General features: G+C 41.1%; 1 protein-coding gene and 1 pseudogene across 1 annotated transcript in view; one reads left to right on the forward strand and one right to left on the reverse strand.

Moving 5' to 3' along the window:
• The window catches only part of LOC119737105 (DNA damage-binding protein 1-like), a 35,788-nt gene extending 11,802 nt beyond the window's left edge, over positions 1 to 23,986 (reverse strand). The window contains exons 1-14 of the mRNA XM_038211244.1: positions 23,826 to 23,986; positions 21,666 to 21,814; positions 17,385 to 17,501; positions 16,411 to 16,556; positions 16,231 to 16,306; positions 13,721 to 13,933; positions 11,279 to 11,437; positions 9,483 to 9,566; positions 8,695 to 8,811; positions 7,717 to 7,895; positions 6,556 to 6,664; positions 5,609 to 5,787; positions 3,763 to 3,926; positions 723 to 830 (exon numbers count right to left, since the gene is read on the reverse strand). Of these exons, the coding sequence (XP_038067172.1) occupies positions 723 to 830; positions 3,763 to 3,926; positions 5,609 to 5,787; positions 6,556 to 6,664; positions 7,717 to 7,895; positions 8,695 to 8,811; positions 9,483 to 9,566; positions 11,279 to 11,437; positions 13,721 to 13,933; positions 16,231 to 16,306; positions 16,411 to 16,556; positions 17,385 to 17,501; positions 21,666 to 21,814; positions 23,826 to 23,886 (1,861 nt within the window). The 5' untranslated portion in view covers positions 23,887 to 23,986. The remainder of the gene's footprint in view (positions 1 to 722; positions 831 to 3,762; positions 3,927 to 5,608; positions 5,788 to 6,555; positions 6,665 to 7,716; positions 7,896 to 8,694; positions 8,812 to 9,482; positions 9,567 to 11,278; positions 11,438 to 13,720; positions 13,934 to 16,230; positions 16,307 to 16,410; positions 16,557 to 17,384; positions 17,502 to 21,665; positions 21,815 to 23,825) is intronic.
• On the forward strand, positions 17,987 to 19,350 carry LOC119737384 (annotated as a pseudogene).
• Positions 23,987 to 27,570: the final 3,584 nt, after the last annotated feature.

Below are 27,570 nucleotides of genomic sequence, written 5' to 3' on the forward strand. Positions count from 1 at the left end.
TAAGCACCCATCTTTAGAATTTGAGAATTTTGTTGCTTCAAAAAAAAAAAAAATGACAAAATGACAAATGCTCTACCCTACCTTTAAGCATAGTGGCCATTACATTAGAACAATTGCATCTACATGTGTTGTAGTGGAGTCAATTACCAGTCTAAATTCAAATTCAAGTTTATTAAAAGCATAGAAAGCCAGCTTCCACTGGCATTTCTAAACAATAACATTACAGAAAACCACTAAACCAATGTTGCAGATCAGTTCACAAGTCTGGTCATGAAGTAACAATGGATGAGCAGAGGAATGCCTTCATCACATTTCTGTTGAAGGACTGGAATGCCAGTACTCATTTAGGGAAAAAAATGTTGCAACCTGACGCCACTTGTTTCTTCATATATCATGTCAATAAAGGTTATTCATTGCAAAAATGATGATAAGACATGAATCTGGGACTGAGAAACATTTCCAATTTTGTTAGGAAATACTTAAAAAAAATTCTTGACTCTCCATAGACTTTGTACACAATCGCGGAAGTGGCGTCAGGATGCAAGAATTTTCCCCTCATTTATACCGCTTGGTGGAGAGAGGCAAGTAGAGGCAAAGTGGCTTGCCCAAGGACACATTATATAACCAGCAGTTGGATTCAAACCCCTGCTCCTCTGATCATGAGTCACAAACCTTACCCATAGGCCACCCCTTCCCCCACCTTACAGGAACACTAGCTTTACCTGTCTCTGTGTTCAATTGGAAGTAGAAGAGAGACCCATCTCCTAGAGCACACAACACATAGCACTGCCCCTCAAACACGCTCAGCAGGACAGAACGCGGGATGATTTCTGAAAACAAAAACGAAAGTAACAAATAGCCATCAACTACAAATTAAAGGGAATGTACATCATTGGCTTTTGCTGTAATTTTCAGAAATGAACTATTTGAGAGGTTAGTATAATAGATCAAATATTGTTGCACTGACATTTTTTGAAGTTTGGTGTTCGAAAAGGTTGGAAAAACCAAGAATAACAAAAATGTTCAAGTAGTCTGGTTCCCTGACTCCACAAAAGATCAAATGGATCAATTTATAGATGATGGAAAATTGTAAGGCAAGGGAACCAGTCTAGCTGGCCTGCACCCGTTCATGAACATGTAACCAATAGCAAACAAAATTTGGACTGAAAAAATGGTAAATTTGGAGCAGTAGTTGAAAAATAGTTAGGTTTTTCCAATGCTGGTCGGCCGACCACCGTTGGAAATGTTTACAAAAATACCATTTTCTTGAAAATGACTTCACACCAGGTGCCATAATTTTACAAGATGCTTGAGACTGTCATTTACCAACATCCTAGTAAGGTATTTCGTAAAACTTGGTAGTTTTATTTTTCGATGTTTGCAAATGTTGTATATTCCCTTTAACTCTTGAAGCATACCCATTCAAGTTAAGGTATGGAGAACATCAAAAAGAAAATTTAACCCTCCTATGCAAGCACACACTCTGCGCAAACTTGTCCATTCAGTCGAAATCAGTCACGTGACTGTTTTTAACAGTTAAGAGCTCCCAGCCTACACAAAGCAGGATAGACAGTCTGTGACTGTTATGTAACTTGATACAGCTATGCTTTGACTGTGCTTACCGCTGGCCTGCTTTTGTCTTTTGACCAAATTTGACTAGTCACAGTGCTTGCTTGAAATATGATCTGACTGTTGGTGACTAGCCTGTGTAAAAGGCTGGGCAGTGGAGGATTTTTTTGATTGTCTGTGACTGTTCAGAGAGCAGGAGGGTTAATCATCCGAGGATGTTGGAATGGGCAAGGATAAAGCCCCAACCCCAAACAGGGTAACACGAAGCCTTTGCCCAAAGGAGCCTCTGTGCTGAAAGGTATCCAGTCAGACAGCCGCTGTAAAATCAAAAGTTTGGGGACAGAGGAGGTTGACATCTTCTGACTACTGTGGCGCTGTTCAAAGCAGACAATCTTGCACCATATCAGACAAATGTTGCGACTAGTCCCTACAGCAAACGATTGATGCAGGTTTGACTCCCCAATTTAACCCCCCCCCCCAACCCTCTTGTCCAACGGCGAATGCCGTGGCCTTTGATATGTGAGCAGATTCGCTGATTAATTAGGCAAGACAACCGCCTCTTGACCTCTAAATTTCAACCAATCAGTGGGCGCTTTCTATATCGGGTCTTCGGTCATTCACCCGTCGGACATTCACCGGTGTCACTCGCTCTTTATGTTACGTGATAATGCTCCTGGCTGTTGTTGCATTAAAAAACACTGCATTGGAATTGACCAATCAAACCATTTAGTCCTGATTTGGGAATGAAATGACGTCACGATTTAGTAAAGTCGACTCCGATTGGCAGGCGCGCGGCTTGCATATATCTGCATGTCTAGACATGTCAGACGTTATCTAGGACTTGGCTCCGTGGAAAACGGGTGATACTCAGACTACCAACCCTCCTGTAGCAACCCAAATACCTTGAGCATACTCACAGAGTCATGTTTTACTATACCCTCGAGGACAATGCTTTGTGTTTCCATTTGTCCCTGTAATATAACACTCTCCTGTAGACTAAGCACATAAAAGCACGATCGAGGCCTGTTTTCAACAAAAGACGCAGCGCCCGAGGACACAAAGAATCTGTTGTTCTCATGTTGTGCGTCGGTCTTCGGGTGTATGTAGTACATGTACACAAGTACAGATCTGTTTGCTACTAAAAAAACGAATCAATTTTGAGTGTATCTTAACTCCAACTCTGCCAGACGCAACACAGTGCATCAGGTGGAAAAGTCTGGTGCACTTTGATGCATTCAGCTATCAACACCAGTGCATAAACGGCCGCTTCTGAAACAATGAGAGCTAGTCCCATTGAACAATGCCACAGTTGTATCCTGCTGATTCGGTGACCACGGACTCCGAAGCAGTTTGGCCTTGAGACTTTTGGCCTGATGGATCTTGCTACACTGGGCAGGCTTGTCACTTTTAGACAAGTGTTGCATGTTGCTGCGTTTGGCAGGGATTCTAGCCAAAATACCCGGGGGGGGGGGGGGGTCAAAGTGTTCATTAAGTGATGTTCTACACTCTTTTATTTGCTAAGTAATACTTGTCACATTAGAATTGTCATTGATTTTGGGATCAGACTAAATCTGCTTGTCTGTTATGATCATTCCATTCGTTCGATGTGTCCAGTTGTTTTTATTGGCAAATTGTATATACAACATATCAATGTTATGTGTGTTTGTATAGTGCTTATATATGTGTATGTATTTTGTATTTTTCAGATGCTTTAGATGTATATGATTTGTTTCTTCCCATATGATTCCTTACTGTAAAAATTTCAGTTTTCTTTGTTTTTAAAGGGGGTGTATATATTTTTTCCTAAGTAATATCTGTCATATGTATTTGGTTTCATCACTAGCATTTTGCTTGTCCTGATATATTTTCAATTCTTTCGGTCAATGTCTCTATGGGTTGGTAATTTGTACGTGTATAATATTTGTATGTGTATATAATGTGTGTATTTTTTGGTTACTTTTATATTTTTGGGATTGTGCATTTATTAATTTTTTCTATTTTACTATTTTTATCTTTGACATTTTTATTCCTTGTATTGACTTTTTCACACATTTTAAAGTTACAGTTACTCTCTTTTTTTTATATAATGCTATAGTATTAGTTTATTTTTTAAACTTGTAAAGCGCCTTGAGCGTCTTTTTTAGACGGATTTTGGCGCTATATAATGTTCACTATTATTATTATTATTATTACCTCCTCCCAGCATCTCAATGTGCATTGATTCCAGGCTGGGGATTTTGAGTATCCTTGCCGAGATGTCCGTCCACAGACCCACAGCACAGAGCTCAGCGATGTCGGAGCCTTCCTTGAGGGGCGTTATGTCCAGGCATGCCACCTCATGCTCCATAGTCACAGTACTGCAACATTAAATTCAAATTGTGAGGCATTCTGTCAAAATGAGGCAGAACTGGGCAGAGGTTGAAATGAGGGTTTGTGGGTATTAGGAAAGGGAATAATATTCTCCTTGCAATACTGTTTGTTGCACATCAATCGGACATTCCGTTCAAGCTATAGTCCATCATTTGCAGCCATCCGAAAAGTAACTGGCGTAATTATTGTTGAAAAACATACTTGGTTGAAAGATAGTAAGGCAACTAAACTCCCTGTGAAATTATTCTTTCTGGGAAGATGTCATTTTGAAGTAATCAACAAAAGAAGGCCTTTCCAACGGTGTGTCTTAATTTTTAGGAAAATTTAAAATAGTAGTTCCTTTTGTTATTCGGTGAAGCGTGAGCAAGCATTGGCACGACGCACATGTCGCGTATAGCTGCAATTCAAAACAATTCAAAACATGATTCAGTAACTTTTGATTTGAAATTGAGATCCTAGAATGCTGTTTTTCTCGGAATATACAGCTGAAGCTTAGCTGAAACTTCATCAGGTTAGTTGTTCAGTATCCTTCATTAGATTTTGAACACTTTTGTTGCTTCAAACGAACAAAATGCACAAATTACAAATGATTGACTATGTCTTTAACAGGTTATGGCTGTTTAAAGTTCACAATTCATTCACATGTCAAAAAAGTAAAATACTTTGAAAAAAGGCCTTTTAGGTTTCCAGTTTTGTATTCGTGAAAATGAAAGATGCCAATTGTTTATCTTAAAAACACTTTTCTTCCACGATTTTATACTGTTTCTTTTAAACATGTTGCAATAGACATATCACACATAACAAATATCAATAAATCTGAAAATCGAAAAGGTTTCAATTACCCCTGTTTATCAGACCATGACATCAGTTCTAATGCATCAGCTCACAAAAGCAATCTGGTGTCTACCATGGTGGAGAAGGGCAAATGTAGTAAAGTGCCTTGCCCAAGAACACAAGCACAATGAAGCCCTGTCTACGTTTCAAAACCTACATACCAATCTACCAAAATCACTGGACCATGGCAATCAAGAAAATGTTACGGTTTGTTCCTTGCCCTAGTAGCTGCCCAAGACACTTAAAGGGAATATACAACATTTGCAACATCAAAAAACAAAACTACTAAATTATTATAAAACACCTTACTGGACAGTTAGTGAATGACAGTAAAGCATTCTGTAAAATCATGGCACCTGGTGTGCTGTCATTTTCTAGAAAAGTAGTATTTTTCCATCTATTTCCAATGCTGGTTGGCCGACCAACGTTGGAAAAAACTGGCTTTTTTCAAATACTGCCCCCAATTTACCATATTTAGTTAGTCCGCATATTTGTTTGCAATCGATTACACACCTATGAACAGCTACAAACCAGCTAGACTGGTTCCCTGACCTTACAATTCCCCGACATCTATAAATTGCTCTATCTCAAGTGGGGTCAGGGAACCAGACTACAGGAACATGATTGTTTTTGTTGGTTTTTCCAGCATCTACGAACCCAAAACTCCAAACAAGTCAGTGTAGCAACATTTGCTATAAAATACTAACCTCCAAATCCATCCCTTTCTGAAAATTACAGCAAAAGCAAATGTTAAATATTCCCTTTAATATTTGCTCAATAACATTTTATGAAATGATTTTGCATGGATCTGTTGTTCCCGATGCAGTTTACCTACCTGATCTGTCGGAGTTCACCTTCGTGGATTTCTATGTAGAAGATGTCCTTCCCCACAGCACACACTGCTTGCCGCGTGTTGCAGGATGCTACACTGATGTTCTTACTGGATGGAGATCGCCACTCGCTCACCATGCGTTTGGTGACGGCATTAACCAGACGAACAGACGCTGCAGTGATCTAGGGAAATCATGATGGACGATAGTCAGTGCAAAAAGGTTTGACGTAAGTCAAGTATGTAACGTATCTTTAAAAAAAAAGAAATTCGTTCCCAGAGTCTACTTTCAAACTCGGCAACTGAGAAGCATGACGTTACGGGTGACATTGCAGAAAACTTAAAGTGTGCATGGAATTAATTTGTCTGAGAAACACATTTTGTGCAACTTTCTACTCCTCTTTTATGCAACTATTTGACTTCCCATTCTGGCTAATTTTATTCAAAAGTGCACTTTTTTGAACAGTTTTTTTAAAAAGTCCATGCTTTTCCGGACAACAGAGGGCGCTGCTGCTGTGATGTATTTCAGGAAGACACTGTTCAATTTAAGGGGTTTTCCGTTCAAATGTAAACCCAAAAATCTGCTCGTTGAAAACATTTGTGAGAAATATTTGCTCACTGGCTTCCTGCCATGTACTGACACAACAACCAATCACCAAAGAAAAAAAATTGACAACAGCAAAATGTCAAACATTCTGGTAACTTTTTTTGTGAAAAAAATAGCTGTAACGTAGAGGTTTCTGCCTGAAATGACATCACACTTTTGCTCATGAATATGGAAATTCTCATTAGCACAACCAATTTTCCTTAAATGGCTCATGAGCGACGATTAAACATCGCGTGTATTTCTCTGACGGATGGAAAGTCAGAGTTTTTTGCCAATGAAAAAAGACAGAATTCCAGGTATGGCTGCAAAGCTGCCATCTTGAAGCGCGTAACTGCCATCTTCCTACCTGGATGAGTTGGTTGTTGTAGACATTCCCGCAGTAGAATGTTTGTTGATCGCCGTCAATTCCTGGCATCTCTGTCTCTTCAACTTCCTCGCCATTCAGCATCAACACCCTGGAAGAAAAAAAAGAAACGACGGGTGACGTAAGAATAACCGACTGTATCAGAAGAAACTAGCAACTACAAGGCTTCATGTCCGGAAAGGTACAAATGATGTTTTGCTCTGGGGGCCTTTTCTTGCTTGAAACAACAACATTGCTCAAAACTTGAAAGTTGAATAAACAACTAATCAGTTCAGCTCAGCTCAGTAGATACTGTACGTGAACATTTGGGAAAACAGACAAAAACTATGCCCATTTAATTTTTTTTATCTCGTAGCTATGCCCTCTCGTAATACAATCCCTATTCAGCAATCGGGACATAATTTTCATTCTTAGCATCAATATGGTAAAGCACTGACCACTGAGTTTTGCTACTGATTGACTCTACTGACACTCGTTGATACTCTGTGGGGTAAAGTTATGCCCATTTACTGATGTATTCATCTGTGAACACTTTCTTCACTTCGAGTAATGTTTTCTCATTGACCCTAACCCCCAGGCCCCTTTTGCTAGGAACCATTCTCAATCCTCCAAAATCCTCCAAAACTGTGCAATAAGGTTCAAATGAAGGAACCCACTGCTTCAATCCTTCAAATTTTTCCTACAGTCCCGTCTCTCAAAATGCATTCATCCTCAATCCTCTAAAATCCTCCTCTTCTTCAAACACCATGTGTGCTCAATCCTCCATAATCCTCCAAAAATTGTATGTTGCATTCAGCCTCAATCCTCCAAAACTGCCTGGCCTTTGGATGATTGAGGAGGGAATAGGGTTAAATCTGTAGATACTTTTCCAGGTAATTGCAAAAGTTCCTACATGTCTTTAAAAAGTCCACATACATGTATCAGTAACGCCTCACACATTAGGACTTCAAAATCCCAGGAATGACAAAACTGTCCGTGGTTGTGTAGTTATGACATCTGCACTAGTAAGCACAAGGTCTTAGGTGCAAATCCGACCCTTGCGAGCGTGGGAATAGTTTTCACAAGTTCTAGCACAGCACCAGGAAAACAGTGCATTTAAAAGTCGGTCAGTAAGGGGAAAACCAAAAGCATCAAAGTACAAACCTTGTCTGTCCCACGAACGAAAGCACCAGCGTGTCATCAAATTGCGATCCATGGTCCACCCTGAGCGGCCATAAACCCTTGATCCCTGGCAGATCAATGCTAGCATGCTCATGGATGCCAATCCCATTCCTGATGATGCGAAGACTGCCCTCTTTGTATGAACCGGAACAGGTTACGAGCTTCATGAGGGAAAAGGGACGGAAACAAAAATACAGTAAATCGCTATCGTTTCGGTTTGCGATAACGCCATGTGAAAATAATAATATATACCTCTGTCTTAAGTACTGTATTTTCATTGGCCTAGAACGATCACGTGTTAAGTTTATAAAAAGTCATGGCACACTCCCTGTGTGATATGTGCTATGACTTTGTACGTATACGGCACGTACGGTGTGAAACGCTTGTATCGTTGGTACCCACGCTATTTTCACCATGTTTCCACACATGAGTGGGAGCAGTTAACTAGGAGACGATCAGCTGTTTCGAGCACGCAACATGCATGTGAGTTGACGTTCGATTGTCTTGATTGTTGTGTTTACTGCCGTTTGTTTTCGTGATTTTCACGTCAAAATCAAAAGAATCCAAGACAGAGGTATAAAAAAACAATTGTTGACTGCTGTGATGTGGGATATAACATTTTGAACACCCAAGGGGCGCATACTCTTGGGTGTTAAAATGTCATATCCCACTAGTCAACAATTGTTAACTGTCACTCAGTAGATATTTAGTTCTGACAAGAACTTGTCCTGCTTATTATTAACTTTCGCTATGTTCGAATGAAGAACTTGTGAAATATGACATGTTTGGACCGAAAAATGTCAGAGTATTAAACTATACAATTAAGCAAACAGAGTTTGTTTTAGAGCACAATCACTCAGCAGATGCTTTTAGGGGGACCTCTTAGTCTTGCAACAGGTGTTGCCAGGTGGGTGGGTCTTGCTGGTGGGGTTGTTTGGGGAGGAGGGGGTCGTAGCCTACCTGTCCTTGACCCTGTCTGTCTAGGTCAACCACCGCCATGTCTACGATGGGGCCAAGATTTGTAAATGTCTCCATGGGTTGCACGTAGCAGCCATGCTCATCTGGATCTACAGTCAACTGCAAAGTTATAAGATCACAAGATTCAAATCACAAATGAGCAAAATGAACAGTTCAGAAGAAGAGCATAGTTTAAATTAGTCGGAGGATCAGAGCCAAACTACAAAATGTCTGTTAGGCCAAAAAAAAAAAAACATTCGGTCTCTGGTCAGACCAAAGTTCCGGAATTGACACGGCCACACGGCTTTTTTTTTTTTTTTGCTTTTTTTTTTTTTTTTCAAGCTTGGATTGTACAGACAATGTGGGGTACTATTTTGCTTTTTTGGTGTCCTCATGTAAATTGGTGTCCTCCATAATTTGCCTTGGTGCTTTCGATCATTTGCCTTGGTGCAATTTCTTATCTTATTCCTTGGTGCTCTTTGTTAAAAAAAATTGAAATAGAGGGCGCTGTTGGAGCTACCGCGGAACATTTTTGAAAAAAAAAAGATCGACGCGCATGATTAAAATCGACGCGCGCGCTGACCAGAGACCGACTTATTTATTTTTTTGGCCTTATTGACCAGCCTGAGTAATGGGCATGGCAGGGGAAGAGGATTGATTTATTTGGACTGTCTGTGGCTGTTCAAACAGCAGGAGGGTTACTTAATGAATCGGTGTACTTTAACTAAACCACAACATATACCCAAACCATCTTCGAACCGTCAGAAACCAAGTTTGAGAATGATATTTACCCGGACTAGCTGTGAGTCTCCGAGCCTCGAACCAATGAATATCACGCCGTTATCAAGATACGTCAGGCACTCTGCAATGGATGTCTTATTGAAAAACAAAAAACAAGGCATTCAATAAATCAAACTTGTATGATCAACAGATAAATACAAAAACTGTTTTAAATGAAAAGCAACCGCCTTAAGTTTGAATCCCACACTTAAGTTCATTCTCACAATTACATAGGAAAGTATGTCATCAGCCACATCATACATCTTCGGGTGCATTCTTTAAAATCTTCCAACTGCCACCATGAAAAATACTGCCTCAAACCTCCAAAATCTTCCGTTATATCTTGCATGCATGTATGTTTTGAGGAGGGATGATCAATTCCTCAATCCTTCACAATTTTCCAACAATCACTGTTAATACATACGTTGAGGCTATGCCAATGACATAAGAAGCAGGGTGGATGATATCTAGTATAATCTTGGCCTACATTTATGGAGGCATCAACGACACAACATTCAATTTAAGACATTAACACAATGCATCTTCCAAAATCAATAAGAAACTTACAGGGAATAAACAACACTTGCAAACATCAACAAACAAAAGTACCAAATTATTATGAAATTCTTTACTGGACTGTCAGTGAATGACAGTCTAAAGCATCCTGTGAAATCATGGCACCTGGTGTGCTGTCATTTTCAAGAAAACTGGTGTTTTTTCATTCAATTTCCAACACTGGTCAGCCGACCAGCGTTGGACCCATGTTTTTTCATACATGATGCGGTATGCGATATGCAGATATTGCACGTACATGTATACAGCCGGCCTTCTGTTCACGCATACGATCTTTGACAGTACGTAAGAGCTTGGTGTTCGTTCAGCAAATCCAGCGGAATAAACGTGAGTTTGAGCATTAATACATACAAATAAAACGTGTAGCTAAAGACTTAAAGGAAAGATACAATATTTGCAAACATCAAAAAACGAAATGATCAAATTATCACGAAATACCCTAATGGATTGTTAGGGAATGTCAGTCTAAAGAATCCTGTAAAATCCTGGCTCTTGGTGTGCTGACATTTTCAAGAAAACTTGTATTTTTCCCAACGCTGATCGGCCAACAAGCTTTGGAAAAAAAACTGGCTTTTTAAAAAACTGAGCACTCCTTAATTTTCATAGTTAAGTTATTAAGCCTGCTAGACTGATTCTTAGACCTTACAATTTCCCAAAGTCTATAAATTGTTCCGTTTCATCTTAAGTGGGGTCAGGGAACCAGACTACGAGACTTCTTGGTTTTCGAAAAGCCCAAAACGTGAAACAAGTCAGTGTAACAATATCTGCTATAACATACCAATCTTCCAAATCCATTTATTTCTAAAAATTGCAGCAAAAGCAAATGTTGTACATTCCCTTTAAAATCCCTGGCGTTTTTATCACTTCTTATTTTTAAACTGCCCGTGTTTGATGAACCCTCTTTTGGATTTTTGAGGGCTATTTTTGGCGCTCCTTGGAGACAGTCGAGGAGCGCAGAAGAAGCCCCTGCGCTATCACGCTCATTAAAAATGAAAGACTGCTGACCTTACAATTTCCAAACGTCTACAAATTGATTCATTTCATCTTACGTGGGGTCAGGGAACCAGATGTTCTAAATCATGTCCTCGGGACTACTCATATGTTTTGAAAATTTGAATCAAAACATGCCATTCGGATATTCAATGGATGATAGAATATTAAAATATTCTGTATATATTTGGCTAAGCCCTATTACAGTTATATTTTGAACTTCTGGCCCATCACTACATCTTACCTCTCCCAGTAGTTCCACTTTGAGATCTTTGACGATGAGAACGCCGTCCATAGATTCTTCCTTCTCAAGATGCAACAGGAACAGTCTTCCAGCCATGTCACCCAGGAGATAGCGAGATCCGTCAGAGTCTAGCCGACCGTGGCAAACCAGAGTACTTGCCTGAGATGAACCAACAATTGTTGTCTGCTTTTAGATTTTTGAATAATGAAAGGTTTGCGGAAACACCATGTGCGAATAATTTCTCAACTAAGAGAAAGGTTCTAAAAAGAACCACAGGTATAGCCTCGAGTCCGAGTCCGAGTCTCAAGTCACAAGCCTCAAGTCTGAGAGCGAGTCTCCAGTCACAAGCCTCGAGTCACGAGTCACTTGTTCTTAGTTGTTAACCAAACTAATTAATTTTTTTTTAGATTTTTGCATTTTTCTTCACTACGACCCAGTGTTGTAGTCGAGTCACCAACATCAAGTCCGAGTCCGAGTCACAACCCTCAAGTCCGAGTCTCGAGTCACAAGCCTTGAGTCCAAGTCTCGAGTTACAAGCCTCGAGTCCGAGTCTCGAGTCACAAGCCTCGAGTTCGAGTCCGAGTCTCAAGTCACAAGCCTCGAGTTTGAGTCTCGAGTCACAAGCCTCGAGTTCGAGTCCGAGTATCGAGTTACAAGCCTCGAGTCCGAGTCTCGAGTCACAAGCCTCGAGTTCGAGTCCGAGTCTCAAGTCACAAGCCTCGAGTCTGAGTCCGAGTCTCGAGTCACAAGCCTCGAGTCTGAGTCCGAGTCTCGAGTCACAAGCCTCGAGTTTGAGTCTCGAGTCACAAGCCTCGAGTCCGAGTCTCAAGTCACAAGCCTCGAGTTCGAGTCCGAGTCTCAAGTCACAAGCCTCGAGTCTGAGTCCGAGTCTCGAGTCACAAGCCTCGAGTTTGAGTCTCGAGTCACAAGCCTCGAGTCTGAGTCCGAGTCTCGAGTCACAAGCCTCGAGTCCGAGTCTCAAGTCACAAGCCTCGAGTCTGAGTCCGAGTCTCGAGTCACAAGCCTCGAGTCCGAGTCTCAAGTCACAAGCCTCGAGTCTGAGTCCGAGTCTCGAGTCACAAGCCTCGAGTCTGAGTCTCAAGTCACAAGCCTCGAGTCCGAGTCTCGAGTCACAAGCAACGAGTCCGAGTCATAAGCAACGAGTCCGAGTCTCGAGTCACAAGCCTCGAGTCCAGTGATCATGGTCGAGTCCGAGTCAGAGTCATTTTCCAATGTGACTCAAGTCGAGTCCGAGTCACAAAAAATGTTACTCCGAGTCTCAAGTCACAAGCCTCAAGTCCGAGTCCGAGTCTCGAGTCACAAGCCTCGAGTCCGAGTCTCAAGTCACAAGCCTCGAGTCCAAGTCTCGAGTCACAAGCCTCGAGTCACAAGCATCGAGTCCGAGTCTCGTGTCACAAGCCTCGAGTGTCCGAGTCTCAAGTCACAAGCCTCGAGTCCGAGTCTCGAGTCACAAGCATCGAGTCCGAGTCTCGAGTCACAAGCCTCGAGTCCGAGTCCAAGTCACAAGCCTAGAGTCCGAGTCAAGAGTCACTTGTTCTTAGTTGTTACCAAACTAATCAAATTTCTTTTAAATTATTTTTTAATCATCCATTCTGTCTTTTAAGTAAATCCTAGTGTATATAGTTTACCTTGTGTGTGTACATGTTTAATTTTTAGACCCAAAATGTGTTTTCCTTTTAATTCCCATCCCTAAAAAAAACCTCCTCCATCCCTTCCCTCCATGTTTTATTATCCAAACATTATTCCTCAATGATTCTTTCCCATCCCTATATGTTAGGTTTTTTTGAGTCACAAGTCACCAAGCTTGAGTCCAATGATCAAGTCCGAGTCCGAGTCATTTTCCAATGTGACTCGAGTCAAGTCCGAGTCACGAAAAATGTTACTCGAGTCCGAGTCCTGGACTCAAGTCCTACAACACTGCTACGGCCTGTGCCCACTTCTGTTTTATTTTTGCCAGAATGCCTGACACAAGTATATGCATTTTTATGCAGCCCCAGCTTATGTTGAAAGATGTGCTCAAAATGTGATGGTTTTATCATTCATGGAAATATAACAATAATAATAATAACGGGTTCTTATATAGCGCTTTTAACTATGATCAAAGCACTTAACATTATTACTGCCCCTGATCATTGGGCCAATTAAACATTCCAAACACCATCTCAGCTCCCTGGGGAGTACACAGCTCGATGCAGCCTGTTAGGCGCAAGGTAGCTTATTCAATCACAATAACCATCTCTGCCCTCACAGGTACCCATTTACTCCTGGGTGGGGAGAAGCAATGAGTGACAAACTGCCTTGCCCAAGGGCGCACGCACCATGACCCCAGGCTGGACTCGAACCCACGACCTGCAGCTTTACCCGCAGACCACGAATCCAGTGCCCTTAACCACGAGGCCACAGCACTCCACACAAATTTACCTTTATGCTCGGTGGTGCGATAGCGACGTATTTATCCCCATTGTGGTACGTGATGGACTCTTGTCCGATGATGAGGGCGCCACCACACGGTTTGGGCACAGTGACTACCATACTGGCTTCTGTCTCAACGTTATCCTGCTTCCAGGGCCCCTTGTTGAACTCCTTCTCTCTCAGGTTGATCTCATAGGTTTTCACGTGTCTGCCATGGGGGTCCTGGAACATGGATAAAAAGTGGAAGAAAATAAAGAAAAGTTAACTTGTTTCTCAATGCTAATTTCAGGGATGAGTGGACTCTGACAGTTTCCCCTGAAATTTGAGGTATACATGTATGTCTGCTACATAACCCCCGAGGACCGACACGCAAAGGGAGAACAACAGATCCTTTCAGTCCTCGGGAGTTGGGTCTTTTCTTCCAAACGATCCTCTGTAGTAGGTCCGTGTGCTACTGCTTAGTCTATGGGAGAGTGTTGTATATTACAGGGACAAAGGGAAACACAAAGCATTGTCCTCAGGAGTATAGTAAAACAAGAGTGTATGTGTACGCTTGTGTTTTCATACCACCTGCAGTATGGGTCATTCTATAAATTTAGGGTCCATATTTTGACACATTTTCCTGTCCCTGTTTAACTTGGTACTTTGTAATTTGTCACTCAGGTTTCATAAAAGGTAGAGTCCATCATGTGTAATTTGTGTATTATGTCCATTTGAAGCAGCAAAAGTGCTCAAAATCTAGAGAAGGGTGCTGAACAACTAACCCGATGCAGTTTCAGCTCAGTGAATGCTGTACATTCCGAGAAAACAATATTCTAGGATCTTGAGTTCAAATCAAAAGTTGCTAAGTTATGTTTGGAATTGCGGCCGAATTCAGCATTTGGGACGCAAATTTTAAAATTATCACAACGATAAAATTGGAGAAGAAAAATAGTCAATGAAAATGAGCAGCGACGACGTGGATTCGAACCAGGGATCTTAGTATCCATAGCTCATCTCACTATCCACTAGGCTACTGTGTGGTAGCTCGACGACAACCATTTTTCAAAATGCTTTGATGTACATGTAACTGGTTGACTAAATAGCAACAATGCTCAAGATTTAACATACTGGCCCGATCGGAGCTACTGAATTATTCATGACTTGGCGCACTGATATCGCGCACTGAACCGATGAACTATAGCAACCGTGCCTGCGCCTGCGTTGTGTCAACGCTTCGCCGAATTAAAAATGAACAACTATGGGAAATTTCCAACGATTGTTTTCTTCTACATAACAGCTTGCCAGAAACAATTATTTCACAGGGAGTTTAGTCCCATTATTATCTTTAAGAAAGTATGCTTTTCAACAATAATTTTGCAAGTTAATTTTTGGATAGCTGCAAATGATGGACTGTAGCTTTAAGAATGACTTTTTTTTTTAAGAATGACTTTATAAAATAATTTTAAAAACAATTTCTTAGGCCCCCCCCCAAAAAAAAGTCTCCAGTTTCTAGTATAGAGCTTGCCCCAAAAGTGGTGCGGCGACGCGGCTTCTTTTTTTTTTTTTTTACTTTTTTTCTTCAAATGTCAGCTGATGACTGCAAATGGTGCCCGACTAAATTTAGTTTAAAATACATGGGAGTCCAGAGGCCACATAAAGCTTATACTCGATCATAACCCCATCTAAAAACATGTTAAAATTGTGCAGCAGCAGGATTCCAGTCAAACCAGTGAGCTTTGCAGTTTTTAGACATCATCTTATTACATTGAAAAAAAACACCTTTTTCATTTTGCCGACGTGAATGGCTACGGCAACGCGCGCATACCAAAAACCGGAGACCTTTTTTTTTGGCCCTAGTTGTTGGTTAGGTACATGTAGTTTACTATTCATTATCACTCTTGGAGGACAACTGCATTAACAGATCAGTCAATTAAAGGGAATGTACAACATTTGCTATTGCTGCAGTTTTCAGAAATAAATGAATTTGGAGGATAAGTATATTATAGCAAATATTGTTAAACTGACTTGTTTCATGTTTTGGGCTTGTAGGTGCAGGAAAAACCAATCATGTTCTTGTAGTCTGGTTCCCTGACCCAACTTAAGATTTAACAGAGCAATTTGTAGACTTTGGGGAATTGTAAGGTCAAAGAATCAGTCTAGCTGGCTTGTACCCATTCACAGGTTTGTAATCAATTGCAAAGAAAATGCGGAATAGCTAAATATGAAAAGCTAGGAGCAGTTTTTGAAAAAAGTTAGTTTTTTCCAACGCTGGTCGGCCGACCAGCGTTGGAAAAATACAGTTTTTCTTGAAAATGTTAGCACATCAGGAGCCACGATTTTACAGGATGCTTTAGACTGTCATTTCCTAACAATCAAGTAAGATATTTCGTTATCATTTGATCATTTCGTTTTTTTGATGTTTGCAAATGTTGTATCTTCCCTTTAATGGCTAAAGACCTCTTTTAGAAGATCTACCATGCAATTTGTTGTGCAATGTTCCTTTTTTCCATGAATCTGCAAAACCAATGCACTCTTACCTGATGGACAAATACAATGGTTGGTACTTGGCACCCATGAAGAAACTGCACGTCGATTACATTCAACTCTTCCAGTCTATAAGTGAGAAAACAGGGCATTTATTATTAAATGAAACAAATTTGTGGGTATATGAACATGATGTTAAAAAAAAACATCCTCTAATTTGGAGGAATGAGTACCTGATATTGAAAGCTTTCAATTCTTTGTTGTCTCTGTCGAGTGGCACCACTTTGAAGAGGCCATCGTAAAGACGCAATCCAATGACGCGGCATTCAGGATCCACGATGCCGATCAGACCAGTCTCTGATGGTCTACCAATACGATCCTAGACAAAATAAACACTCAATGACAAATTCAACAATATCCTTGAGAATTTGAAGTTGTTGAAAGGTGTGAGCTAGGCTTGTACAGTCACACAAAAAAACATTACGGTATTCAATATTTTTATGTACTTTTCTGGGCTGACTATTATGTCAACAAACAATAAGACACATGTGGAGGAAATATTGTCAATACAGGGTTCTATTGAAATATTGTACTAGCCAAGCGTGAGCTATTTTGTTTGATTAGACGAAACTTTAAAAACAATTCTGAAATCTGTTTTGGACAAAAATGGGTAACCCTGCTAACTGCAACAAATTAGACACAGTTGAAATGTGAACCATGTTTTATGCAACAACTGCAACAGTGGATTTAGTCATATCAGCCTTGGCACTTTGAGCAGTTACCCTGCTAAATGTACCAAGTTGCGAGGCACGAGGAGACTTGACTGCTAAATGCAAAAGTATGTAACAACTTTGGTATCATTGTTGCTTTCTATTGCCTTTTAGCTGGGTTAGGGTTAAAATCTGCACATACATTGTAAGTGCCCATTCACTGGCAGAACTGGAATTCACAATCATTATACAAATCTTCAGACTTTTTCTTCAAACCAAGTGTTTTCTAGACATTTTAGAGTTCTCAGTGCAAGGAATGAGGAGTTGTGGACACTCCTCCTATACTACTAATCTGTACACTGCAATGTAGTCAAGATATCCTCATTGTTGTAATACAAATTTCAGACTTTTTATTCAAACCGAAGTGTTTTCAAAACATTTCAGAGTTCACAGTGTGAGGAATGAGGGGTTGCAGACGCTCCTCCTATACTACTGACCTGTACATTGCCATGAGCTTTAGTCACAATTTCTTCGTTGTCGCCATCTTTCACGTACTCCAGGATGCAGGCGTTGTATCGCGCCGTCAAGATGAAGAGAAGGCACTTATCTTGACCCTTGAAGGAATTACGATTTCAAGAACAAACAGGAATAATTGTAATGTAAATTCCATTCATAAATCTATGATTTGGGTAGCGTGCAGTATACCGATGCCACTTTCTTCATGGTATGTAACCCCAGTGTTACTCAGTAACTGCAAATTTGTTGCAAAAAAAATATAAACTTTGAATTGAGAAACATTCCACTTCTGTTTTAAAATAATCACTTCTTGCCATGGACTTTGTACACAATTACAATCAATGTTTAAAAAATAAATCTGTTGCAGTTTCAGCTTAGTGGATATAACACTTTCTAAAGAAAACCGTGAAAAACCTTGCACAACCTTTTGATCAATAATGAAAGGTTTGCGGAAACACCATGTGCGAATAATTTCTCAACTAAGAGAATGGTTCTGAAAAGAACCAGAGGTATAAACTCGACGTTCCGGTCAGTATGCTCTGACCGTCTTCAGGAGAGTGCCTAAACTCTAAGAAAGAGCGGTTCGCTGTCAGTGACCTTCGCCGAGACAACTCCATCCACATCCTCACAGCGGACAAGGGCAACGCCACCGTCGTCATGGACAGGGAGGACTACAGCAACAAGGTAAAAGACATACTTTCTTCTGGTTCATACCGCCCACTCCCCAAGAACCCCATCCCCGCCATCGAGAAGCGAGTTGCCAGCCAACTTCTCCTCTTGCATCGAGCAGATGCATTATCCACCCCCCTCTACAGACGACTCAGACCCTCCAGTTCGATCTGTCCCAGGTTCTTTGGTCAACCAAAGATTCACAAACCTGAGATCCCTCTGCGCCCCATAGTTGCCTCTCGAGGTTCCCCCACTTACCACACAGCCCAACACTTAGCCAAAATCCTCAGACCCTTGGTGGGTCAGACACCACACCATGTGTCCAACTCTTCCCAGTTTGTCAGCATCACCAGAAACCTCACTGTCCAACCCACTGACTTGCTTGTCAGTTTTGACGTCGTCTCACTCTTCACCAATGTTCCCACAGGCGAGGCCTGCAAACTAGCTAAGGAAAGACTTGAACATGATACCACTCTCGCTGAACGCACAGACCTGTCCCCCGACCAAATTCATGATCTGTTACTAACATGTATTTCTTCCAGTTGTTTTCAGTGGCAAGGCAAGTTCTACGAGCAAACGGCTGGGACCTCCATGGGATCTCCTTTATCCCCGGTCCTAGCCGACATCTTCATGGAGGAGTTCGAGTCTTCCTCCCTACTCACAGCGGATCTTCGGCCGAGCCTGTGGCTACGCTACGTTGATGACACCTTCGTAGTGTGGCCCCATGGCCCGGACACACTCCAAGACTTCCTCCAGTACCTCAACAAGCAACACACCAGCATCAGCTTCACCATGGAACAAGAACAGCATGGCACCATTCCTTTCCTGGACGTCAAGATCTCCAGGAATCCGGATGGCACCCTGGGACACAGCGTCTACAGGAAACCCACCCACACCGACCGCTATCTCCACCAGCGGTCGTTCCATCACCCCAGCATCAAGTCATCGGTCAACCGCACCCTAGTACAGAGAGCCTTCGAGGTCTGCGACCAAGACAACCTCAAGCGTGAACTCAAGCACATCCAGACGTCACTACAACGGAACGGCTACAAACCCAACCGCATCAAGATCAGCAAACCTGACCAACGGGTCCCCTATACCCAAGGTCCTCCCACTGTATCTCCCTCAGTCACTCTTCCTTACATAGGTCCAGCTTCTCATCATCTGCAACGCATCCTCCGACAAGCCGGCGTCAAGGTGTACCACTCATCTGGCAACAAGCTCCAAGGCAGCCTCCATACTCACAAGGACAAGCAGGACTCCTCTTCCAAGCCGGGAGTCTACCGCATTCCATGCGAATGCGGCAAAGTCTACATCGGCGAAACCGGTCGGAACCTTCCCACTAGGCTCAAGGAACACAGAGCACATGGACGGCGAGGGGATTTTGACAAATCGGCCATTGTCAAACATTCCCACATCAACGACCACAAAGTTGATTGGGATGCGGCCGAACTCATCGCACCGATCCAGTTCTGGCATCCAAGACGCATACGGGAAGCCATCGAGATCCGCAAGCACAACACAGTTCCGCAAGACATCGGGTTTCATCTCAACGACATCTGGCTCCCACTTCTCCAGACTGATGGGTCTCCTATACCCTAGGTCCTCAGCTACTACCTTAGACTGATGGGTCTCCTATACCCTAGGTCCTCCCTCCACTGACACTTGAACCCTACTGTTCCACTTCAGTGGGCACTTAGCTTGCTCAGGGATCCTGTCTACTTGGCATCCTCACAGGATGCAACTTCACACTCCATTGATTTCACCTTTTGCTACTTAAGTATTCCCTTTCTTAGAGTTTAGGCACTCTCCTGAAGACGGTCAGAGCATACTGACCGGAACGTCGAGTTTATACCTCTGGTTCTTTTCAGAACCATTCTCTTAGTTGAGAAATTATTCGCACATGGTGTTTCCGCAAACCTTTCATTATTTAGTATCTTCACCATGCAAAGCCTCAAATCTTACTAACCTTTTGATCACTAACTCTCCTTATTCCATGTATGCAAACATACATTCTGTGCCAAGTTGTCCTTGCAGTCAGAATCAATCAAGTGACTGTTTTCAACCCTTAAGAATTCCCAGCCCACATAAAGCAGGATGGACTGCCTTGCACTGCCCAATTTGATACAGCTATGCATTGACTCCGGGTGAGTGATATAACAGCTGTGAGTCCCACAACTTGCCTGCTTTGTCTGTTGACCCAGTTTGATTAGTCACAGCGCTTGCCTGACTTATGATCTGACTGCTGGTAACTGGCCTTAGTTAAAAGTATAACAGGGGAATTGGAAATGAATTTTGACTCTCTGTGACTGCTTAAATAGCAGGAAGGGATTTTGTTTATATTACTCTTTACTTCCAAAATTCAATCAATGGGAGACTTTTGAGATGTTTGTGGCAGCAAACATACCAGTCCTTTTCAATTGTTTGCGTCGTTGAAGATAAAGCGTGCATGACTCGCTATGACGCAAACAGTGGGAAAAGGACTGGTGTGTTGCTGCCACGAAGATCTTAAAGGGAATGTACATCATTGGCTTTTGCTGTAATTTTCAGAAATGAACTATTTGAGGGGTTAGTATAATAGATCAAATATTGTTACACTGACATTTTTGAAGTTTGGTGTTCGAAAAGGTTGGAAAAACCAAGAAAAACAAAAATGTTCAAGTAGTCTGGTTCCCTGACTCCACAAAAGATAAAATGGATCAATTTATAGATGATGGAAAATTGTAAGGCTAGGGAACCAGTCTAGCTGGCCTGCACCCGTTCATGAACATGTAACCAATAGCAAACAAAATTTGGACTGAAAAAAATGGTAAATTTGGAGCAGTAGTTGAAAAATAGTTAGGTATTTCCAACGCTGGTTGGCCGACCACCGTTGGAAATGTTTACAAAAATACCATTTTCTTGAAAATGACTTCACACCAGGTGCCATAATTTTACAAGATGCTTGAGACTGTCATCTACCAACATCCTAGTAAGGTATTTCGTAAAAACTTGGTAGTTTTATTTTTCGATGTTTGCAAATGTTGTATATTCCCTTTAAAAGACTCCCATTGACGGATCATTGGAAATCACCTATAGGACCTTTTTCTTGACATAAATAACAGCAAGCCAGACGGAATAATTTCACAGTGTACATGAACCACTACGATCTGAATCTAAGTAAGCATTTTGATCATTCTTTGGTCGGCTACTTTTGGATAAATTCAAATGATTCTACATGAACTGGATATGCCTTTAAAACCTTAAGCCTGCCAAACACAACACAGCGCATCAGGTGTAGAAGTGTGGTGCACTTTGATGCATTCAGCTACCAACACCAGTGCATAAACGGCCAGTTCTGAAGCAATGAGAGCTAGTACCATTGAACAATGCCACAGTTGTATCCTGCTGCGTGCGGTGACCACAAACTCTGAGGCACTTTGGCCTTGAGACTTTTGACCTGATGGATCTTGCTGCGCTGGGCAGGCTTGTCACTTAGACAAGTGTTGCATGTTGCTGCGTTTGTCAGGGTGTCTAATCAAAATACCCTGGAGGGTTGGAGTTTTAAGATGCCATATTTCTTCAACTCTTACAAATCTCGATGTTTTACGTACCTGAGGTTTAAAGAGCTCCATGACCTCAATCCGGCCATTGATGCCGATCTCTTTAACAGGACGCAGGCCCTCGGGCGTCACTACGTAGATCTCCAGACGAGTGTTCTTAGCAACGATCAGATTCAGATCATCCGGTGATGTGAAGTTGCCTGGGTAAAAAAAAATATCGTCATGGGAATATTTTACTTTGAATTTGATTTTGATGTCCCCATAGGACATGCATGCATGGTGTATGTCAGACTGGGATCGTGAGTGCACAAAACATGCAAAACAATATCAGATCACTTTAGCAAACAACATTCTCCAAAATTTTCAAGAGGCGAAGACAATTAAAGGTCATCAGTATTTCACCAGCCAAGTTTGAGGTCTCAATTCGGCAAGATTACCATATGCGAAGTTCACTAATTTTCCTCTGTATTGACTGACAAGCCCCCAGATGGCAATTTCATGTCATCAAAGTCAATTCGAGCAGTGAAAAAATACAAGCATTTTCTTAGAAAACACTTAGAATTTTTCAGTCCAATCTCATAGGGTTTGTACACAGAGTGTTGAGTGAACTTCGTATATGAAAATCTTTCCCTCAATTCTATTTGTAAAGGGGGCTTGTCTTAAGTGTAACATTTTTGACCTTGGCGTGAAGCCAAGTATTTCAGTTTGAAGCTAAAGACTAGACTGGTGCATGTCCAACCTTTTGCGAAAATTGAGCTTTCAGTAGTCTGTTGGCATGACCATAGAGAATGTGTAGACATAGAGCTAGGTAGGCCTACCACTTACCAGACGTTTCTTTTGACACAGTTGAATGCAATACTAAGGCAAAATCTAAAAAAAAAAAATGTGGGTGTCCTCGTTTGCTTCCTTTTTGGAGGCCCCCTCCTTTTCCTTTTCTTTTCTTTTTTTGGTTAAAAACAAAAAACTATTTTCAACAGTGACATCATTTTGGTCTCTTTATCTGTTGCATCTATTCTAGGCCTAGGCTTAGCCCATATAAAAACTCTTTATAAATCTTGGCGCTTGACAAAAAAAAAATCTCACAAGTTGTGAAATAGAGATGTGCAATAGCTAACATTAAACATGTTAAAAATAATTTGGAAAAAAAAGGCAGTGTATATTTTGCCGGAGACGGCAAACCTTTAGTAAACGTTAGTTTGCCGGATATGCACTGAACATGCGCAGTTACTGTTTTTTTGTACTTAAAGATTTTCCGGTGACAAGTTTTAGTCTGGCTCCATGCCAAAATTATCGTTGTTACCTCGTATTCACAAGATGGGATTCAGACCATTTTATAATTTCGGATTTTATTTCCCTTTTAAAAAAAATCCTCCAGAGCCACAAATCTGAAAAAGAAAATGTAATAGGCCCTACTCTGCAAAAAATGTTTGAGACATGTTTAAATAAGGCAAAATAAAAAAAAAACATGTTTAGCGTCCTGCCTCTTTGACAAAAAGGAAGGAGGAGGCCCTTTTTTTTTTTTTTTTTTTTTTCAAAATGGCCGCCCTACACATTTTTCAAGACAACGCGGCCAGGCTATTTTTCAAGATGGTTACCAGCTTTTTTCAAAATGGCCGCCACTTGGACTCATTGACTATTTCCACAGCTTTATACACGGTATAAAAGTCTAAAAATACAATTTCTTTCGTCAGAGATCGTTAAAATTTATCAATTTTTGTCTTTTAAAAAAAAAAAAAAAAAAAAAAAAGAAAGGAGGCGGCCTCTAAAAAGGAAGCGGGCGGGGACGCTAAACATGTTTTTTTTTTACTTCGCCTAATAAAAGTAGAATATTCTTATTTATTTGGGGATGAGAAAAAAAAACTTAAAAATGTGGTGCGGTCGGAATCGAGCGCGAGTCATCCCGCTTACTAGAGCCTTTGCTTAACCAGGCATTACACCAAACGTGCTACACAACTTTTGATGGAAATTTAATACATCTTTCTTATAATTCAGCCCTATTTTAAAGAGTACAGCGCCCTCTGTTGATTTGGATTGCCGCCAGCAAACCTTTAGTAATCGTTAGTTTGCCGTCATTACCTCCGGCAAAATATCCACTATCCAAAAAAAAAAATAAACATCTTGTGATGTCGGAAATAAACGCACTTCCGTCGACATATGCGTGCTTGAATAACTCCCAATCTGGACAATGTCTCTCTTACAAAATCCACTTACCTGTAACACACGCATTGACAGATGTAGGTTTATGCGCTGTAACTACGTAGTTATAGGCCATTTTGAAGTTGAAATGTAGCTCAAGTATCCTCAATCTTTTGTGCGCCACACTTTCCGACGATCTGGAATATGTCAAAGGTCATGCATATGCGCGATGTTCTACCTTTGACCTGATGAGGGCGCGAAAATATAAATGGAGGGCGCCACCAAGCAAAAACTAAATCGGCAGCATAATGACGATCGCACTTTCAGTTGCTAAATACTTGGATGGGATCATTTTTGTTATCAAACGGCAAGATTTATAAAGACGGAGCACTATTTGTTTTTAGTGGGCGGGGGGAATGCACGATGGTAGCATTTGAGTTCAAGGGTTTGTCTAGTGGATTTAGTGTGAAAAAATATATATTATGTCACCGAGGCATTAGATTCAATTTGTACATTATTTCATTTTAATGTATATCATTTAAATTATTCTAATAGTACTTATATAATCTTTGCTGTGTACGTATGAATGGAAATTTAAAAACATTGAAGGTAGGTCGTGACTTTTTGGCATCGTTTGCTTTGTATGATTTTAAGTAACAAACAAAAATAAGGTCCTGGTTTTTTTGTATATTTTGCTGCCAAATGTAAATAAACAAACAAAGAAACAAATGAAGTGGAAGGCAGTTCGGTTCTATAGATCGTTTTCATTCAGCAGCCATCTTTGAGGTTAGGCCAAAAAAAAAAAATAAGTCGGTCTCCGGTCAGCGCGCGCGTCGATTTTAATGATGCGCGTGAATCTTTTTTTTTTCCAAAATGTTCCGCGGTAGCTCCAAAGAGCACCAAGGAATGGGAAATTGCACCAAGGCAAATGATCGAAAGCACCAAGGCAAATTATGGAGGACACCAATGTACATGAGGACACCAAAAAAGCAAAATAGTACCCCACCTTGTCTGTACAATCCAAGCCTGAAGAAAAAAAAAGCCGCGTCGCCGCGTCAATTCCGGAACTTTGGTCTGACCAGAGACTGAATGTTGTTTTTTTTTTGCCTTATTTCAGAATGTACTAGAGGTCTACTCCCTGTTGAACAAAAAGAACATACCACAAAGCGTGGCCCCTGGTGGCGCACATCCGGACCCCTCGATTAGGACAATTTGAGAGTAAAAGTCGAAGGTTTTTTTTCAACTTTACATTGATTTCTTAGGAAAATCACCCTCGGAAAAGGCCTTTGAAAATGTGTACTAGGATCTCAATTTATTGAACCTGCACGTGAAAGATGTGCATGACGTACGTGAAACTGAAAGAAAAAATTGACTTCAAAAATTGATGCGAAAGCTAGGTCGTAAGTAAAATTCGTTGTTACCCATCGACTCAAAATGGTTTCTCATCCTTTTTTCTTGTGGAACGCGACGCCAAGATAAAATTCCAACACGACTTCTATACGGTTAGAAATCGTTGAGTCAAACATTAAAGCAAGACCAAGGGCAACCCCGTGCGGTACGTAAAATGCCCAGGGTCAAAATGAAAGAAAAACAAAATGGCGTACTTTCATGTTCTATTATTGGAGATATGCCACAATATGGCAAAAACCCGACGACTGAAACACTAATCACTACAGCGCCTTTCTAAAAATGTGCAGTGGAGCTTGTAGTTGCATTCTTGACATAACATCTTGCTGACAGCAACATCGAATGATTCGGAGGAAATGTGGTAAAACAATCAGTGACACATTGTGAAAATGCAACATGCATCAAGTAGACCCCGATAGCCCAATAGTCTAAAGCAGATTTTTTTTCTCCAACTCAATCTTAACTGTTACTGGTGAGTGGTGGGGGCACATCCCGGCCACTCAAAAAAAATACAATTATAATGCTAATTATATTCTTGAAACAAATAGCAAGTTTATAACAAATATAGTTAATCAAGTCTGTTCAACATTTTTAACATAAATTATAACATAGGGCCTTGAGTCGACCGCAATTATTAAAAACTTAAAATAGCAAAAACTTCCTGTGAAGCAATGGACATAGTTGTGAAAATCTGTTACACTGAAAAATTGCATGGGTTAATTTTACCAAAGAAAGGGTGAAAACTGGAACTACCCAAACTTGGGTTGTTCTATAACCAATTGTTTGGGTTAGAATTTCTGTTAAATTCAACCAAAACTTGTTAATTTGGTCTTGTATGACTTCAACTTTTGGTTGAATTTAACATAAATTATAACCCAAACATGGTTATAGAACAACCCAAGTTTGGGTCGTTCCAGTTTTCACCCTTTCTTTGGTAAAGTTAACCCAGGCAATTTTTCAGTGCAGTCAATGCTCCCCAATGCCTTTAAAGTGGCACTCCCGGCTTTCTCCCCATCATAAAGGCTTATGAAGAGATTTACAATTCAATCATCAGACGCAACAAGAATCAACGGAAAGGGTGCGGCCCTAGTATTTAGCTGCTGCCTTGGCTTAGGGGGTGGTTTAGCTGGTCGAAGTCCGGTCAAGAATCACAGATGACCAGGTGGCCAATGATGATGGAGTATAGGGAAATGGACATCGACATGTGGTACGGTACACACGGCAACATTTTCTCCAGGGTTCCGGTTGTCTGAAACAACCCCTTTTTTTGCTGGCGGTGTTTAGGATTCATCATCGACAACTAGAACAACTCAGAACATTGATATAAGCATATACATGTACACACACAAAAATTGTTGTGTCGCGCGACTCACTTTTGGACAATTTTCGTGAGTCATATTAAATTTGACTCGAATTTGGAATGGCATGCGTCGCATCAGACTCACCGAAACTTAATAATAAGCGAGTCAAGTGGGGATTGACTCGCCTGGAATGAGTATCGTTGACTCAGTTATCCCTTGAAAATGACTCTGGTTTGACCTCAGACTCAGTGTTCTATGTCAAAGTGTATGAGCATATCATACTTGGCGTCAAGATTGTAGAACTACGTAGCCAATCCCCGCCCCTCCACTGGCTAGCCCAAGTCACGCCCCTTAACCTTAGCAAACTTCAACCCCTGGTTTTCTGGGTCAAATTCTACAAGGATCGCTGCAGGGTCACAGAATAATCGGACATTTTGCACTCTAACATCCCTTTGGTCTGGTAACCAAGCCTTGAGCGTGACCCGGATGTAACCCTGTCGCTGGTCTGGCATCCTGACGGCATTTCCAGATCTAGGAGTACGGAGGAACCAGATGGTTTTGCAATCGGGTCTCACCGATTGAAAATGCATTTTCCCCCAAATACGGGCTTTAAAGGCGCTGTCTTCTCACGGGCTGTTTTTTTTTTTTGCACACATCACACAGCAACAGCGCCCCCTCGTGGATTATTGTGACAGTCTTCTCTTGTAAGATTGTCTTCCCCGTGTTTTCGAAAGAAATTCGAACAGATAACTAAATGACGCCACGCGGGCATTAGTTTGCATAATGCAACTTTTTTTCCCCCGAGCTGTCCTATAGGCCCAATTCCACGTGTTTATATTATAAAATAGAGCATCTACCCATAACAAATAAATATGTCAAAGAAGACAACTGCAAGCCTAGTAAAGCTGGTCCCAGAGTGCATATTTTGTTTCTTCGATCGATTAAGAATGGATATTACACTCTAAAAACTGAAGTGTTGAATTCAACACTTAAATGTGTTCAGTCAGTGCAACAATTTAAGTGTTAAAATCCAGCATTTTAAATGTTAAATCCAACACTTAAAATGTTAATTCAACATTTTAAATGTTGATTATGTTGATTCAACACTTTCA

This window comes from Patiria miniata, unplaced genomic scaffold (genome assembly GCF_015706575.1).
Source record: "Patiria miniata isolate m_02_andy unplaced genomic scaffold, ASM1570657v1 HiC_scaffold_1, whole genome shotgun sequence".
Lineage (NCBI taxonomy): Eukaryota > Metazoa > Echinodermata > Asteroidea > Valvatida > Asterinidae > Patiria > Patiria miniata.